This window comes from Gorilla gorilla, chromosome 1 (assembly GCF_029281585.2).
Source record: "Gorilla gorilla gorilla isolate KB3781 chromosome 1, NHGRI_mGorGor1-v2.1_pri, whole genome shotgun sequence".
Taxonomy (NCBI): domain Eukaryota; kingdom Metazoa; phylum Chordata; class Mammalia; order Primates; family Hominidae; genus Gorilla; species Gorilla gorilla.
This window is the reverse complement of record NC_073224.2, coordinates 38,444,612-38,460,420: the sequence shown is the minus strand read 5'-3', so window position 1 is coordinate 38,460,420 and position 15,809 is coordinate 38,444,612. Positions and strand designations below refer to the sequence as shown.

The following is a 15,809-nucleotide window of genomic DNA, read 5'->3' as shown; positions in this document are numbered from 1 at the left end:
GGATATTGGTCTAAAATTCTCTTTTTTATTTGCGTCTCTGCCAGGCTTTGGTATCAGGATGATGTTGGCCTCATAAAATGAATTAGGGAGGATTCCCTCTTTTTCTATTGATTGGAATAGTTTCAGAAGGAATGGTACCAGCTCCTCTTTGTACCTCTGGTAGAATTTGGCTGTGAATCTGTCTGGTCCTGGACTTTTTTTGGTTGGTAGGCTATTAATTATTGCCTCAATTTCAGAACCTGTTATTGGTCTATTCAGGGATTCAACTTCTTCCTGGTTTAGTCTTGGGAGGGTGTATCTGTCCAGGAATTTATCCATTTCTTCTAGATTTTTTAGTTTATTTGTGTAGAGGTGTTTATGGTATTCTTTGATGGTAGTTTGTATTTCTGTGGGATCGGTGGTGATATCCCCTTTATCATTTTTTATTGCATCTATTTGATTCTTCTCTCTTTTCTTTTTTATTAGTCTTGCTAGCAGTCTATCAATTTTGTTGATCTTTTCAGAAAACCAGCTCCTGGATTCATTGATTTTTTGAAGGTTTTTTTGTGTCTCTATCTCCTTCAGTTCTGCTCTGATCTTAGTGTCCCACACAATAATAATGGGAGACTTTAACACCCCACTGTCAACATTAGACAGATCAACAAGTCAGAAAGTTAACAAGGATATCCAGGACTTGAACTCAGCTCTGCACCAAGCGGACCTAATAGACATCTACAGAACTCTCCACCCCAAATCAACAGAATATACATTCTTCTCAGCACCACATCGCACTTATTCCAAAATTGACAATATAGTTGGAAGTAAAGCACTCCTCAGCAAATGTAAAAGAACAGAAATTGTAACAAACTGTTTCTTAGACCACAGTGCAATCAATCTAGAGCTTGTGATTAAGAAACTCACTAAAACCGCTCAACTACATGGAAACTGAACATCCTGCTCCTGAATGACTACTGGGTACATAACGAAATGAAGGCAGAAATAAAGATGTTCTTTGAAACCAATGAAAACAAAGACACAACATACCAGAATCTCTGGGACAAATTTAAAGCAGTGTGTAGGGGAAATTTATAGCACTAAATGCCCACAAGAGAAAGCAGGAAAGATCTAAAATTGACACTGTAATATTACAATTAAAAGAACTAGAGAAGCAAGAGCAAACACATTCAAAAGCTAGCAGAAGGCAAGAAATAACTAAGATCAGTCCCATTGCCTTTCAATAGCTCCACTTGAGAGCCCCTCTAGCTCCTCACACTTTCCATGTCCAAAACAGGATGTCTTCATCTGTTTCTCACACAGCACGTCTTTCTGCTCACCTTGTCTCTGAATGTGCTAGTTCCTTCCCATTTGTCCAAGCCGGACATTTCTACCTGACTCATCTCACCTCTTGTCACTCTGTCAAGTAAGCAATGGTCTCAGCCACATGTGACTGTACTTACAGTGTACCAACTCAGCCTTGTTCTTTCAGCCTAACTTTGCACGTGTAGAGTCCTAGCTGTTTCACCACGGGGCTTGCTAAGAATGTAATAAGGCCTCTCTGCTTTTTAGTTTCCATATCTGTAAAATAAGGTCATTGGAGTGGGGGTTCCCTAAGATCCTTTCAAGCTCTGAAGTCCTGTGATTCGGATGTGTCTCCACATCTCAATTTTTCATCACAGCTTGTATTCAATTTTAAGGAATTATAATTGTTATTATTTGCTCTCGTCTGTCTTCATGTTTTCTACATAGGTTTTAAAAATAACTTCATTGAGATATAACTCATATGCCATACAACTTACTTATTTAAAGTGTACAAATGAATGGTTTTTCGTATAATCACTGAGTTGTGCAACTACCACTGTAGTCAATTGTAGAACGTTTTCATGAGTCCAAAAGAAAACCCTCTCAGCATCCATTCTCCAGTTCTCTGTCACCCACAAACTGAGGCAACCAATAATCTATTTTCTGTCACTATGGATTTGTCTATTCTGGACATTTCTTGTAAATGGAATCATACAATATATGGTCTTTTGTGATGGCCTTCCTACACTTAGCACAGAAGAACTACTGTTTTCAAGGTTTATCCATGTGGTAGCCTGTATCAGTACTTCATTCATTTTGCTGGCTGAATAATATTTCATTACAGGGACATACCATATTTTATCCATTCATCAGTCAATGGACATTTGAGTTGTTTTCACCTTTTGGGTATTACAAATAATGCTGCCATGAACATTCATGTGCAAGTTTTTGTGTGGACTTTTTTTTTTTTTTGAGACAGAGTGTCCCTCTGTTGCCCAGGCTGGAGTGCAATGGCATGATCTTGGTTCACTGCAACCTCTGCCTTCTGGGTTCAAGCAATTCTCCTCCCTTAGCCTCACAAGTAGTTGGGATTACAGGTACCCACCACCATGCCTGGCCACTTTATTATTACTATTATTTTTAGTAGAGACAGGGTTTCACCATGTTGGCCATGCTGGTCTCAAACTCCTAACTTCAGGTGATCCGCCACCTTGGCCTCCCAAAGTGCTGGGATTACAAGCATGAGGCCCCGTGCCCGGCCTGGATTTATGCTTTAATTTCTCTTGGATATATTCCTAGGAGTGAAATTGCTGGGTCAAATGGTAAATCTGTTTAACTTTTTGAGGAACTACTGGACTATTTCCAAAGTAGCTGCACCATTTTTCATTCCCATGAGTGGTGCATTTAGGTTCCAATTTCTCCCAATGCTTGTTTTTATGTATTTTTAATTCTTTCCATCTTAGTAGGTGTGAAGTTGTATCTCATTGTGGTTTTGATTTGCATTTCCCTCAAAGCAAATGCTGTTGAACATCTTTTCACATGTCTACACAGGTTTTCAATCTGGTATAGGATTCAGGGTTCTGGAAAAGGCCAGTGCTAATCCTAAGGGGAGAAGTTCATTTCTGGAGAAATAGTGTTTGTGTCCAACATCAAGCTTGTTAATTTCCTACTCTGTGCTGCCAGATCTTCCATGGCTTATTTTATTCCTGGTCTAATACATTTTGTGTTTTTACAATTTGGTCTTCTGTTTAAGACCATGACCCAGTAATTTCTTCATCATCTTGTTTAGCTTTGTTTTTATTTTAAAAGCAATTAAACTCAACACTTATAGTAATACCAAGAGTGCACCTACTTTGACATGAACTGCCATGATACATAGTTCACACACACAGATAGTGAGAACTAAGTGATGGTGCCGCCTGGCTAACAGTGACTGTTAAGAGGCATTCCCACTTCAGAGATGTGAAAATATGAAAAAGTACGTCAGCATCTTTTAAGAGTTATATATTTCATCACATAGATGCACCATTTACCTTCACCATTCCCTTGAACTTGGACATTCATTTCAAGCAAGCAAGAAAATAGGAAATAATAATAATTGCTTACCTGCCACAATGTAGGCACTCTCACATTAAGAAAAGAGTTAAATATTTCCTCCAGTTCTTGGGTGAGGATGATCTCTCCTTTTATAGCAAGCTGAAGATCTTTTAAGGATTTATGTATGACAAATAATAACTTATCAAATCGTTTAATTTCTTGCTTCAAAAAGGTTAGCAAGACACAATGGATAAGGGGGTCGTGATCTGGATTTTAAAAAGAGATAAAATTTTGATATTTTACAGATTAAAAAGAGGCTTTACATGGAGGGACTTAGGCTTTGAAAGTTAAGGGAATTTTGTGTGTCTTGACCAGGGGTTGATAAACATTTTCTGTAGAGGGTCAGATAGCAAACATTTTAGGGTATGGGGACCACACCACCTCTGTGAAAGCTACTCAGCTCTCCGCTTGTAGTGTGGGTGCGGCCACACTATGTACTGGTATAGCCACACTATCTACTATGTGTGGATGCATAGACAATATGTCATGAGTAAGTGTGGCTGTGTTCCAATAAAGCTTTACTTACTATGTGTGGATGCATAGACAATATGTCATGAGTAAGTGTGGCTGTGTTCCAATAAAGCTTTACTTATGGCACTCAAATTGGAGTTTCATATAACATGTATGTGTCACAAACTATATTCCTTCTTTTGATTTTTTTCAACCATTAAAAAATGCAAAAGCCATTTTAGTTCACAGGCTGTACAAAAACAAATGGTGGGCTGGATTTGGCCTGCGAGCCCTAATTTGCTGACCTTTGATTGAGACTCAACAATGACACTGTTTTGATAAACTATTGCTCAATATTTGGTTCCCAAATAAACTTCTGCAAAGGGATAAAATATGGGTATTAAAATTTAACTGGGAAAATTATCATAGTCCAGCAATTTAGCCACTTAGAGCTGGGTTTGGAGCCATCTCTGGGCAATCAGGCTTCCTCTGTCTTCCTGGGCCTGCCCTGATTCCCCTTAGCTTCTCGGAGTCAAGTGGTCTTTCAGCAGAAGGTCCATCTAAACTTCCGCTGTTCCAGAAGGCAGAGAGGCAGAGAGAACAGGCACCTAGAACTCTTGACAATCTCCAAAGCAGAGTTGCTGCTTTCTGGTTTGCTACACTTGTTATTTCTTCACTTTTGATTTCAGTGCCACACGCTACCCACCCCCAAACTAAAGCGTGATTTTCTTCTGTGCTCTCTGTCTTTCAACTTGGAAAAAGGAGGCAGAGACTGAGTTTTCCATCTTATCTCAGTCTTTTCACTTCTATAGAATTTTTGTCTTATCTTTACCTTACTCCTGATGCCAGAGTCCTTTCTTGAGGAGAGTGAGGTAAGGGGAAAAAGCTCCTGTCCCATGCTCACCTTTGAGATTTTTAGAAAGAGACTCCCAAATGGAGCTTGACATCATGCTCTTCAATGTGCTTGGAGTTCCAACAGCACTTTCTTCTTTCTCCACTGTCAGTGGCAGCTGCTTTAGCAAGTCGGATAGAATTTCCATCACCAGTTCATCCTTACTCTGCTCAGGTCTGCAAAAAAAACCAAGAGAAGAATGAGACACAGAACAGGAAGGGGGGAGATGGGGAGAGATTTGTTAAAGGATTCAAGATTACTGGTAGACAGGAGGAATATGTTTAGTGTTCTATACCACTGTAGGATGAGTATAGGTAACAAAAATAGATTATACATCTTCAAATAGCTAGAAGAGAGGATACTGAAAGTTCCCAACACAAAGGATAAATGTTTGAGATAATGGACATATGAATTGCCCTGATCTGATCACTATACATTGTATGTATTGAAACATTACTATGTACCTCAGAAATATGTACAATTATTATGTCAATTAAAAAATAAAAATTGGCTGGGCACAGTGGCTCATGCCTGTAATCCCTGCACTTTGGGAGGCCGAGGCAGGCAGATCACTTGAGGTCAGGAGTTTGAGACCAGCCTGGCCAACATGGTAAAACCCTGTCTCTACTAAAAATACAAAAGTTACCCAGGCATGGTGGGCGCCTGTAGTCTGAGCTACTCAGGAGGCTGAGGCACGAGAATCACTTGAACCCGGGAGGCAGAGGTTGCAGTGAGCCAAGATTGTGCCAGTGCACTCCAGCCTGGGTGACAAAGCGAGACTCTATCTCAAAAAAAAAATTTAAAAAAAGAAAAGGAAAGGAAAATAAAATAAAAGAAATCAAGAGAAAAACAAGCTACAGATCTATCTAATGTTAGAGGGTCCTCTGCTTAAGTTCCATCTGAAGATAAACGTATCTTCACAGAACCACAAAATTATGCTATGGATGATCTTACAGAGACCATGGAATTCATTTCATTTTGTAGATGAGAAACTGTCCAATGTACTTTAGACATTTGCAAGGAAATATGTATTATAAAAGCTTTTTTAGGATTTCTTTGTAAAATAATCGTCTGCATGCATCTGCAAGACAATGAAAAAGAGGAGGCAACTAAACAGAGCATGCTGAAGCAGCCGCATGGAACATTCCACTGCTTGCCTCATTCCTGTGTTGACACGAAGGGCTTCTTAATCACACACTCCGCGGGTGGTGACAGGAGGAGTGTGTGTCCAGGCCTAGGTGAGGCTGCGATACTATGCAAAACCACTAAACACTAGAGCTGGAAGAGCTCTTTGGAATCCTTTTAAAGATGATGAAACCAGGGCCCCGGGAGGTGGGAGGACTTCCTTAGACAGTTAGTGGGTGAGTAGGAAATGGGGCACATCTCTTCTGAGTTCTGCTGCTCTATTTACTAGTAGGGACTGATTTTTCTTTTTCTTTTCTTTTTTTTTTTTTTTTGGGACGGAGTTTTGCACTGTCGCCCCAGCTGGAGTGCAGTGTTGCTATCTCGGCTCACTGCAACCTCCCCCTCCGGGGTTCAAGCAATTCTCTGCCTCAGCCTCCCGAGTAGCTGGGATTACAGGTGCTCACCACCATGCCGGCTAATTTTTTGTATTTTTAGTAGAGATGGGGTTTCACCATCTTGGCCAGGCTGATCTTGAACTCCTGACCTCGTGACCCACCCGCCTCGGCCTCCCAAAGTGCTAGCATTATAGGCGTGAGCCCACCGTGCTCGGCCAGGACTGATTTTTCAACAAACACTCCAGGTTTCACAGTCAAATGAGTATTATCCTTCAAGGTAAGCAATAACCTTAAAGCTGCCAAGAAGTATTTAGTCCAACAGTGCTGCTTCTGAACCAGTTTACAGATCGCCTGAGGTCACATGGCTTCTTACTTTGTCATCACACTGTTTTGACTGTAAAGTTGATTTTCTCCGTAGAATTCAACCCAGGTAGCTTCAAATAATTCAAAAGGTCAAAAGGTGTCAAAAATCAAACTTACCTTCAGAGGGCAAAGATTTGCTACCACTAAGGAAATTACATTGAATATGATAGATGTTTGGATTAAGTCCCACAGACAAGTCTCTAATAAGCAAAGGCAGCAAGACTGGGATAATTATAGCTTCTCAAAGTGACCAAAGGGACATTAATAAGCATATCTAGTATGTTTATTAAAAGCATTTCCTTATAATATGTTGGTATCTTAAATATTTGTAATGTTTAAGAGAATTGGGCCTCGTAATACCTTGTGTTAGATTGTGGTCAGTCTTGTGACCCCAATTAAAAGAGATAATTGAGAAACTGATTTATGATTTTAGGTTGAAATCTCGTTAGATTGATATAAAATATTAGGGAACAAGAAAATTTAAGATTCACCATATTTATTTGATTATTAGATTTATAAAAGTTACTCAAAGATTTGAGAAGGTCTGGAAGACAAATTGAAGTACATTAACTTTATAATGAATATTAATATATTTGAAAATGTTTAAGCTTATAAATGGGGTCAAACATTCAAATATCTTTTAAAAGTGTTAAAATTTGTTAGATGTACAAATTGAAAAATTAGAACTTAAATACATAAGGAACTCATTGAAGTAGAATTTAGTTTCTTTACCATGTAGACTATACTTTTCTATATATCTCTTCAAATGAATTTTTTTTTTTTAGACAGGGTCTCAGCCTCGCAAGTTACTGGGACTACAGGTGCTCACCACTACACTCAGCTAATTTTTCTATTATTTGTAGAGACAGGGTTTCACCATGTTGCTCAGGGTGGTCTCGAACTCCTGAGCTCAAGCAATCTGTCCACCTCAGCCTCCCAAGGTGCTGGGATTACAGGCGTGAGCTGCCAGACCCAGCCTGATAATTTTTGACCAACAATTTTTCCTAGCGAGTTCTTACCTGATCATGAGGTTGGCAGTGGTAGTTTTTGGTTGCATGGCAATCAGATTTTCAATAAACTTTTCGCCCTGAGTCTCCCAGCAGCTCCTGATGGCCTCTGGGTGTATTCCTAAGACCTCGGGAGGGTCATCATCAGGTAAGGACTGGATAATGTGTATGTAGTCCTTTATGCTTGCAGATCCTGGAACTGGCTGACATATCTGAAAATTTAACCATTTTGTTAGCTTTTTTCTTCAATCCTGCTACTTCTGAACACTTTGTTGGTTTTTGCCAGAGTAAGATACCTACTTTCAGTAATGCTTGAAGACAATATTTTCCCATGAAATTTTATACTGAAGGCTTTCTTATTTGCATGTGGTATATTATAGACACTGTCAAAAGCAACATTTGGGACTACTGTATTGTAATGTGCATATGATATGCATGTATAACTTTCTTTTTGGGAAAAGAGAGAAAGAAAAAAAAACACTTTAAAGGTGAGGGTGATTCTGACCACCCATAGATAATGAATGCAATAAGGCTTGAACAAATCATTTTACTTTAGTGAAACCTATAGAAGGAATGTGAGAATGATCTTAAGAATAATTGACCACTGACCAAGAAGAGAAATGCATTGTTCATATGGTCAGGAAAGTGGGTGATGGTGGCTTTCTTGATATCATTAAGGAAAATGTTGAAGAATTAATGAAGGTCAGAGGGAAAAAATCAAATAACAGTCACTGATAAAAAAAATTACCTGCAGAAGAAGCAAGATTATAACAAAAAACAGGAAGAGCTGGCAAGCTGGAACTGTCATAAAATTCCTAGTGTTTTAAAGCAACTGAACAATTGAAATACAAATTTCAGAATACCCTTCTGTCATCTGATATAATTCTGCCAATGCAATTGTATGCTGTATGTTACAGTATACCTTATTCTCTTAGTGAATACTTAATGTAATACTCTGTACAAAACCATGCACATTGTATTCTTTGGGCAATTTAAAATACCCTAAACTTTTTTTTCTTTTTTGAGATGGAGTCTTGCTCTGTCGCCCAGGCTGGAGTGCACTGGCATGATCTCGGTTCACTTCAACCTCTGCTTCCCGGGTTCAAGTGATTCTCATGCCTCAGCCTCCCATGTAGCTGGGACTACAGGCATGAGCCACCATGGCTGGCTAATTTTTGTATTCTTAGTACAGATAAAGTCTCATCATGTTGGCCAGGCTGCTCTCAAACTCTTGGCTTCAAGTGGTCCACCTGCCTCGGTTTCCCAAAGTGCTGGGATTACAGGCATGAGCCACCGCACCTGGCCTTAAGACAGTTGTTGTTGTTGTTGTTGTTGTTTTTTGACGGAAATCTTTAAAAAACAAAAGCCCTCATAGCTTTTTCTGCCTTAGCAAATAGTGCATAAAGGATATAATTTAATGCCTTCTTATTGACTCAGGGTCATCAACATAGACCATTGCTATCCATTCTATAGATGCCTTACAAATGAATCTCCCTAAAATATTTTTACTATTTTGTTTATCTATCCATATCCTCAAGACCCCAGACAGACAACCTGGATATGACCTCTCTTTCTCTTGATGATACCAGGCCCACTCCCAGCTCACAATGATCACCCACAGCTGTCGTCTTCTTTTTCATCTTCCGTTCACCTCTCTTATCCAAATTCCCACCCATCAAAGTTTATGTCAAGTCCAACCCTCTACAGTCTAAGGTCAGAGGTCTGTAGGATTCTTTCCTCTGCTAGTAGCCACTCAACAGGCACACACAGCTGCTGGTGTCTAATATGGAGTTTTCTGCTCCACAAATGTGAAGGCTTGGATAGAGGATAGAAACTGAGGGGGAGAAGAGGGGATAAAGAACAAGAGATGTGGGATTTCTGGAAACTGATAACAGCATCTATTCCCCATGGTTATTTTGAGCATTAAATGAGAAACATATATCAAGTGACTGGCATGGAATCGTTGATTTATAAATGTTAGCTTCCTTGTGCTTTGCATCTTACACTCTACGTTCTCGGAGGACATGAACGATTTTTAAATCATTCTTTTTGTTTACTGCCCTGCATAATGTTGTGTTTAATAGAGTCATGGGTAAATTACTTCCATAATACTGAAAGCTACTAAAAGCCTTTAAAAATGAACATCAAAATTTATTTAAATATGTATTTTAAATAATGCAACAATGTTTACTTTAAAATTATCGAGAAATGCAAGAAGATTGATTCTTTTCCTACCCCATCACTGGAGAAACTGAAGTCATCTTTCAGCACTTCAGGATTACAAAATTTGTAGAGTAGGGTCTTCAAGCATCGCTTGTCCCAATTATCAATCACCCGGCCACCGTAAATCACTTCTCCAATCAGGTAGCGCAGTGCTTGCCACGAAATGCTGGGCTGTCCTCTCAGGGAATTTTCCAACACCTTAATGGCAACCTTTAGAAAACCCATGAGTCTTTATTATTTCAGTATGTCTTTCCAGCTTACTCACTCTGACTTTTTAACATAAAATCAACTCTCAAACAGCTACATATATTTTCTCTTTAAAAAATATATAGAAATAGGCCAGGTGCAGTGGCTCATACCTGTAATCCCAGCACTTTGGGAGGCCAAGGCGGGTGGATCATTTGAGGTCAGGAGTTCGAGACCAGTCTGACCAACATGGTGAAACCCCATCTCTACTAAAAATACAAAAATTAGCCGGGCATGGTGGCATGTGCCTGTAATCTCAGCTATTGGGAGGCTGAGGCAGGAGAATAACTTGAACCCAGGGTGCGGGGATCACAGTGAGCTGAGATCAGGCCGCTGTACTCCAGCCTGGGTGACAGAGTGAGACTCCATCTCATTTGTCTTACTAGAATAGTTTATATTTACTAGAATAGTATATATATATATATATATATATATATATATATATATATATATATATAGTAAGACACAAATATTGGGACATACACCTTTTTTTTTGAGACAGGGTCTCACTCTGTTGCCCAGGCTGGAGTGCAGTGGTGTGATCTTGGCTAACTCCATCCTTGACCTCTCCAGCTAAGGCGATTCTCCCACCTCAGCTTTTTTCCTCAGCCTCCCTGTCTGGCTAATTTTTGTATTTTTTTGTAGAGATGGGCTTTCCTCATGTTGCCCAGGCTGGTCTGGAACTCCTGGGCTCAAGCGATCCGCCTGCCTTGGCCTCCCAAAGTGCTGAGATTATAGGCATGAGGCACCGTGCCTGCCCTGGGACATACACTTTTATCCACTAGTTCTTTTTTGTTATTGTTGAACAGGCATTGAGCTGTTTAATTGCTGTTGCTTGAATAGGCAAAGCAGGCACGTGGTACTGAATTCAAAAAGCGCAAAAACATAAACAAGAGAAAGTAAGTTTTCTTCTACTCCCGACTTTAGCCGTCAGATCCTCTCCCTTGAGGCCACCATTGACAGAATTCTTGTGTATCCTTACAGAGACATTCTATTTGCACATAGGTTGACTTCTTTTCTTCTCTCTCCTTCCTTCGCTTCTCTTCTCCCTTCTTTCTATCCTCCCTGTGCTCTTCAACTATTTCTCACCTCCGCCTCCCTCTTCCTATCCCCCTCCCTCCCTCCCTCCCTTCCTCCCTTCCTCCCTTTCTTTCTTGACGGAGTCTTGCTCTGTCGCCCAGCTGGAGTGCAGTGGCGCGATCTCGGCTCACTGCAACCTCCACCTCCCGGGTTCAAGCGATTCTCCTGCCTCAGCCTCCCGAGTAGCTGGGACTACAGGCGCGCACCACCACGCTTGGACAGGGTTTCACTGTGTTAACCAGCATGGTCTCGATCTCCTGACCTCGTGATCTGGCGGCCTCGGCCTCCCAAAGTGCTGGGATTACCGGTGTGAGCCACCGCGCCCGGCCCTCCTCTCCCCCTTTCTTTCTGTTTTCCTGTCTTTTTTTTTTTTTTTTTTTTCCACAAATGCTAGTTTAGCATACACACTGTGCCGCAATTGGACAATACATCGGCTATCAAGGTTCAGTGGCTGTAAGAATTCATATTTACACTAACAGTGTGTGAAGGAATTTTTTTGTCACTATTCTCTCATCCCTGCCACTAACAGGAAATGTTGGTTTATTTAATTTTTGCCAGTCTCATGGGCGGTACATTTGCTGTTAGTTTAATTTGTATTTCACCTACTAGTGCTGATTATTTTGAGCATCTTTTCTTATGTCCGTTGGTCATTTAAGTACAATCCTCTATACACCGCCTGTTTTTCCTTTGGCTTGTTGGTCTTTTTCTTGTTAATAGATAAGAGCTCTTTGTATGTCACAGATATTAACTCTCTGTCAGTCATTTGCATTATCCTAAATCTGGCATTTGTCCATTGACTTTATTTTGCCACCATTTACCATATAAAAGTTTTTTGTAATCAAATATGCCTATCTTTTCTTTTATGGTTCTGGGTTTTCAATTCGGGTTACTTGTTCCCAACTCCAAGATTGTACATGTAATCTCCTAGATTTATTTTGGTTATTTGTATTGTTATACATTGAAATTTTATTCCATTCTGGAATTTATTTTTATATAGGATATAAGATAAAGGAACTAGTAATTTTCTTCCAGCTGGATGGCCAGTTGTGCCAGTATCATTTACTTTTTGAAAATCCCTTTTTCCTCAGTTGAAATATTACCTGTGTCAAATATTAAAATCTCATAAAAACTTAGATTTTTGCACTCTCAACTATGTCCCACCGATTTATTGTCTACTTCTCTGCCAAACAATATTGATTTTAGTATAGTGGATTTTTACCATGTTTTGATATCTGGTGAAGGAAGACCCTTTCAGGATTTTTCTTTTTTGTACATTTCTAGCTTATTCTTCAGCATCTGTTCTTCCATATGAATTTTATTCATTCCGAAACTTCTCTAATAGGATTTTAATTGGAACTGCATTATATCTGATTATTAATTTTGGAAGAATTGATAGTTATGATATGGGAAGCCTTCTCATAAAGAACATGGATGCATTTATTTAGGGGAGGCAGGATTAAAAAAATGAACTGTGGAATCGGACCTCCACTTATTACCTATGTAACCTGGGCAAGTTTCTTAGGTGTACTGTGCCTCTATTTCCCTATCTGTAAAATGAGGATAATTAGTGTCCTTACCTCATAATGTTGTTGTGGGAATTAAATAATTTAGATAAAGCAATCCAAATATTTTAAGCTCTCAACAAATGTTATGACTCTTTTCTCCCTAATTTATGCTATTCTTTATTTAGGACCCATATGTTTCTTGTTAAATTTGTTCCTGAGTATTTAAATTTTTTCATCACTGCTGTGAAAGTACGGTTTTGCCTACTTCCATTCCCGGTGTTTACTACCAGGGAGGCTTTATTGCTCTTTACATCTTTACATTTTTATCCAGTTACTTTACGAAATTCTCTAATTACTAGATTTTGTTTTACCAGTATCTTAGGTTTTCTAGACGTACAATTATATAATCAACAAAAAGATAGTTTTTTCTCTTTTTACAATGTTAATATGAATTATTATAATTTTCTTATCTCATTGAATTTACTAGAAATTCTAAGACACTGTTGAATGACAGTGGTGATAATGGGCATCCTTATCTAATTCTTCATTTTATTTGAAACAATTTCAGTGTTTGACTATGTGGAATAACATTCATTGTTATTTTTAGATAGTCTTTTTCATATTTAAGTGGTTCCTTTTAATCCTATTACTTTAGGTTTTTACTAGAAATGGCTCCAAAATTCATAACAAATGCCTCTTCTACATCTATTGAGATGATCATATAAATTAGGATTATAAATTTCCAGTTACTGGGTCATTCTTGCATTACTGGAATAAACCCAACTTGGTTACAGTGTATTATTCTTTTGTTTCATTGCTGAGATCCATTTATATTTTATGTAGAATTTTTACATCTCAAGTCCTGAGTGAAATTAATCTACAGTTCTTATGTATATTATTCAGGTATTCATATTAAAACTATGCTGGTTTCATAAAATACACTAGGGAGATTGTGATCTTTTACTAAGGTCTAGAATATATAATATTAATACTATCTGTTTCTTAACGTTCAGAGTGAATTAAGCTGTAAAACCATCTCATTCTGGTGTCATTTGCAATGCCTTTTGTGGCAATTGGCCTACCCAAAATTTCCATGTCTCTTTGAGTCAATTTTGATAATTCATATTTTCTAAGAAATCATTGGCTTCATCTAGATTTTCAAATTTTATTTGTCTTATCAAAATCCAATTTTTTATAGCTGTAAGCTTTAAAAAATATATGAAAAGAATTTTAAAAATCCAATTTTAAAATGTATTTTTCCTTTTACTGTTTTTTGTATATTTCATTAATATTAGCTTTTGTATTATTACTCCAGCTAATAAAGAATTCCTTTATTAGCTTTTATTTTCTTTTGTTTTCTGATTTCTTAAGATGGATATTTATTTCCTGTATGGTTTCTTTAATAGTGGAGACATTTAAGGCCAGTCTTTTTTTTTCCTAAGTATAGCTTTTGTTCTGTCTTGTAATTTTTGGTATGAAGTAGTCTCATTTCCATTGTGTTTGAGATATTTGTGATTTTATTTATTTTTATTTTTTGAGACAGGGTGTCGCTCTGTCACCCAGGCTGGAGTGCAGTGGCCCAAGCACAGCTTACTGCAGCCTCAACCTCCTGGGGTCAAGTGATCCTCCTGCCTCAGCCTCCTGAGTGGCTGGGAGTACAGGCGTGCCACCTGCCTATATATATATATATATATATATATTTTTTTTTTTTTTTTTACTTTTTATACAGACAGGGCTTTCTATATTGCACAGGCTGTGATTTCCCGTGTTTTTTTGTTTGTTTGTTTTTTGTTTTTGAGATGGAGTTTCATTCTGTCGCCCAGGCTGGAGTGCAGTGCTGCGATCTCAGCTCACCGCAACCTCCACCTCCCGGGTTCAAGCAACTCTCCTGCCTCCTGAGTAGCTGGGATTATAGGCATGTGCCACCACGCCAGGCTAATTTTTGTTTTCAGTAGAGATGGGGTTACTCCACGTTGGTCAGGCTGGTCTCTAACTCCCGACCTTAGGTGATCCGATCGCCTCGGCCTCCCAAAGTGCTGGGATTATGGGCATGAGCCACCGTGCAGGTTTCATCATGTTGGCCAGGCTGGTCTTGAACTCCTGACCTCAGGTGATCCGCCCACCTTACCCTCCCAAAGTGCTGAGATTACAGCTGTAAGCCACCGAGCCTGGCTGATTTCCCTTTTAATATCCTATTTGATAAAAGGTTATCTAGAGTTATGTTTCTTAATATCCAAGTTGTTAAGATTTTTAGGGGTCAAATTTTTATTATATTAAATTGTGTTCAGATAATTAAATAGGAATGCTTCTACACTGTGTTGGGGTGTAAATTAGTTTGATCATTGTGGAAGAGGGTGGTGAAAACAGGAAAACAATTGGGACAAAACCTGGGGAACTCTCTGGACATAAATGGGGAAAACTTTGCAGAGGCTGAGGTGTAGAAGAGTCAGTGAAATGTTACTGTGACCCCCCCACCCCCAACTATATCCACAGATTTATGAGTCCTGTAATACTAGCTTTAACAGTTTGAACAAAATCCATGAGAGGAAAGCCACAAGTTAGTATCCATTAGCTTGCATTAGAAATATTAGATTATAATACAATTTTATATGTCCATAAATCATATGAGTACTAAAATTACCTAAAGAGAAAAAATTTTTGCTTTTATTACTAAACATTAGTAATACTAATAAATACTGTTATTACAGAGCTTTTCAATAAAAGCACATTAATTCAGAGTAATAAGACAAGAGGGCTCTTCAGGTATGTGGCCAGTATACCCACTTTGCTTTTTATCTCACTGGGCATGGTGGCTCATGCCTGTAATTCCAGCACTTCGGGAGGCTGAGGCGGGCAGATCACACTGAGGTCAAGATTTTGAGACCAGCCTGGCCAACATGGTAAAACCCCACCTCTACTAAAAATACAAAAATTAGCCAGGTGTGGTGGCGCCACCTGTAATACCAGCATGAGAATTGCTTGAACCCCGGAGGCAGGGGTTGCAGTAAGCCAAGATCATGCCACTGCACTCCAGCTTGGGCAACAGAGTGAGATGTCTGCCTTAAAAAAAAAATGTATGTGGAAACAAATACAAATAACCATCAGATAATATTATGAACACCTCTAGGCACACAAACTAGAAAATCTG

At 38.9% G+C, this 15,809-nt stretch overlaps 1 protein-coding gene across 2 annotated transcripts in view; it reads right to left on the bottom strand.

Moving 5' to 3' along the window:
* DNAH14 (dynein axonemal heavy chain 14) overlaps positions 1-15,809 on the bottom strand; it is a 186,796-nt gene that overhangs the window by 14,365 nt on the left and 156,622 nt on the right. For both annotated transcript variants that reach the window (XM_055372090.2, XM_055372096.2), the window contains 4 exons: positions 9,843-10,040; positions 7,620-7,819; positions 4,730-4,893; positions 3,385-3,581 (listed from right to left, as the gene is read on the bottom strand). In XM_055372090.2, coding sequence (XP_055228065.2) covers positions 3,385-3,581; positions 4,730-4,893; positions 7,620-7,819; positions 9,843-10,040 — 759 coding nt within the window. The remainder of the gene's footprint in view (positions 1-3,384; positions 3,582-4,729; positions 4,894-7,619; positions 7,820-9,842; positions 10,041-15,809) is intronic.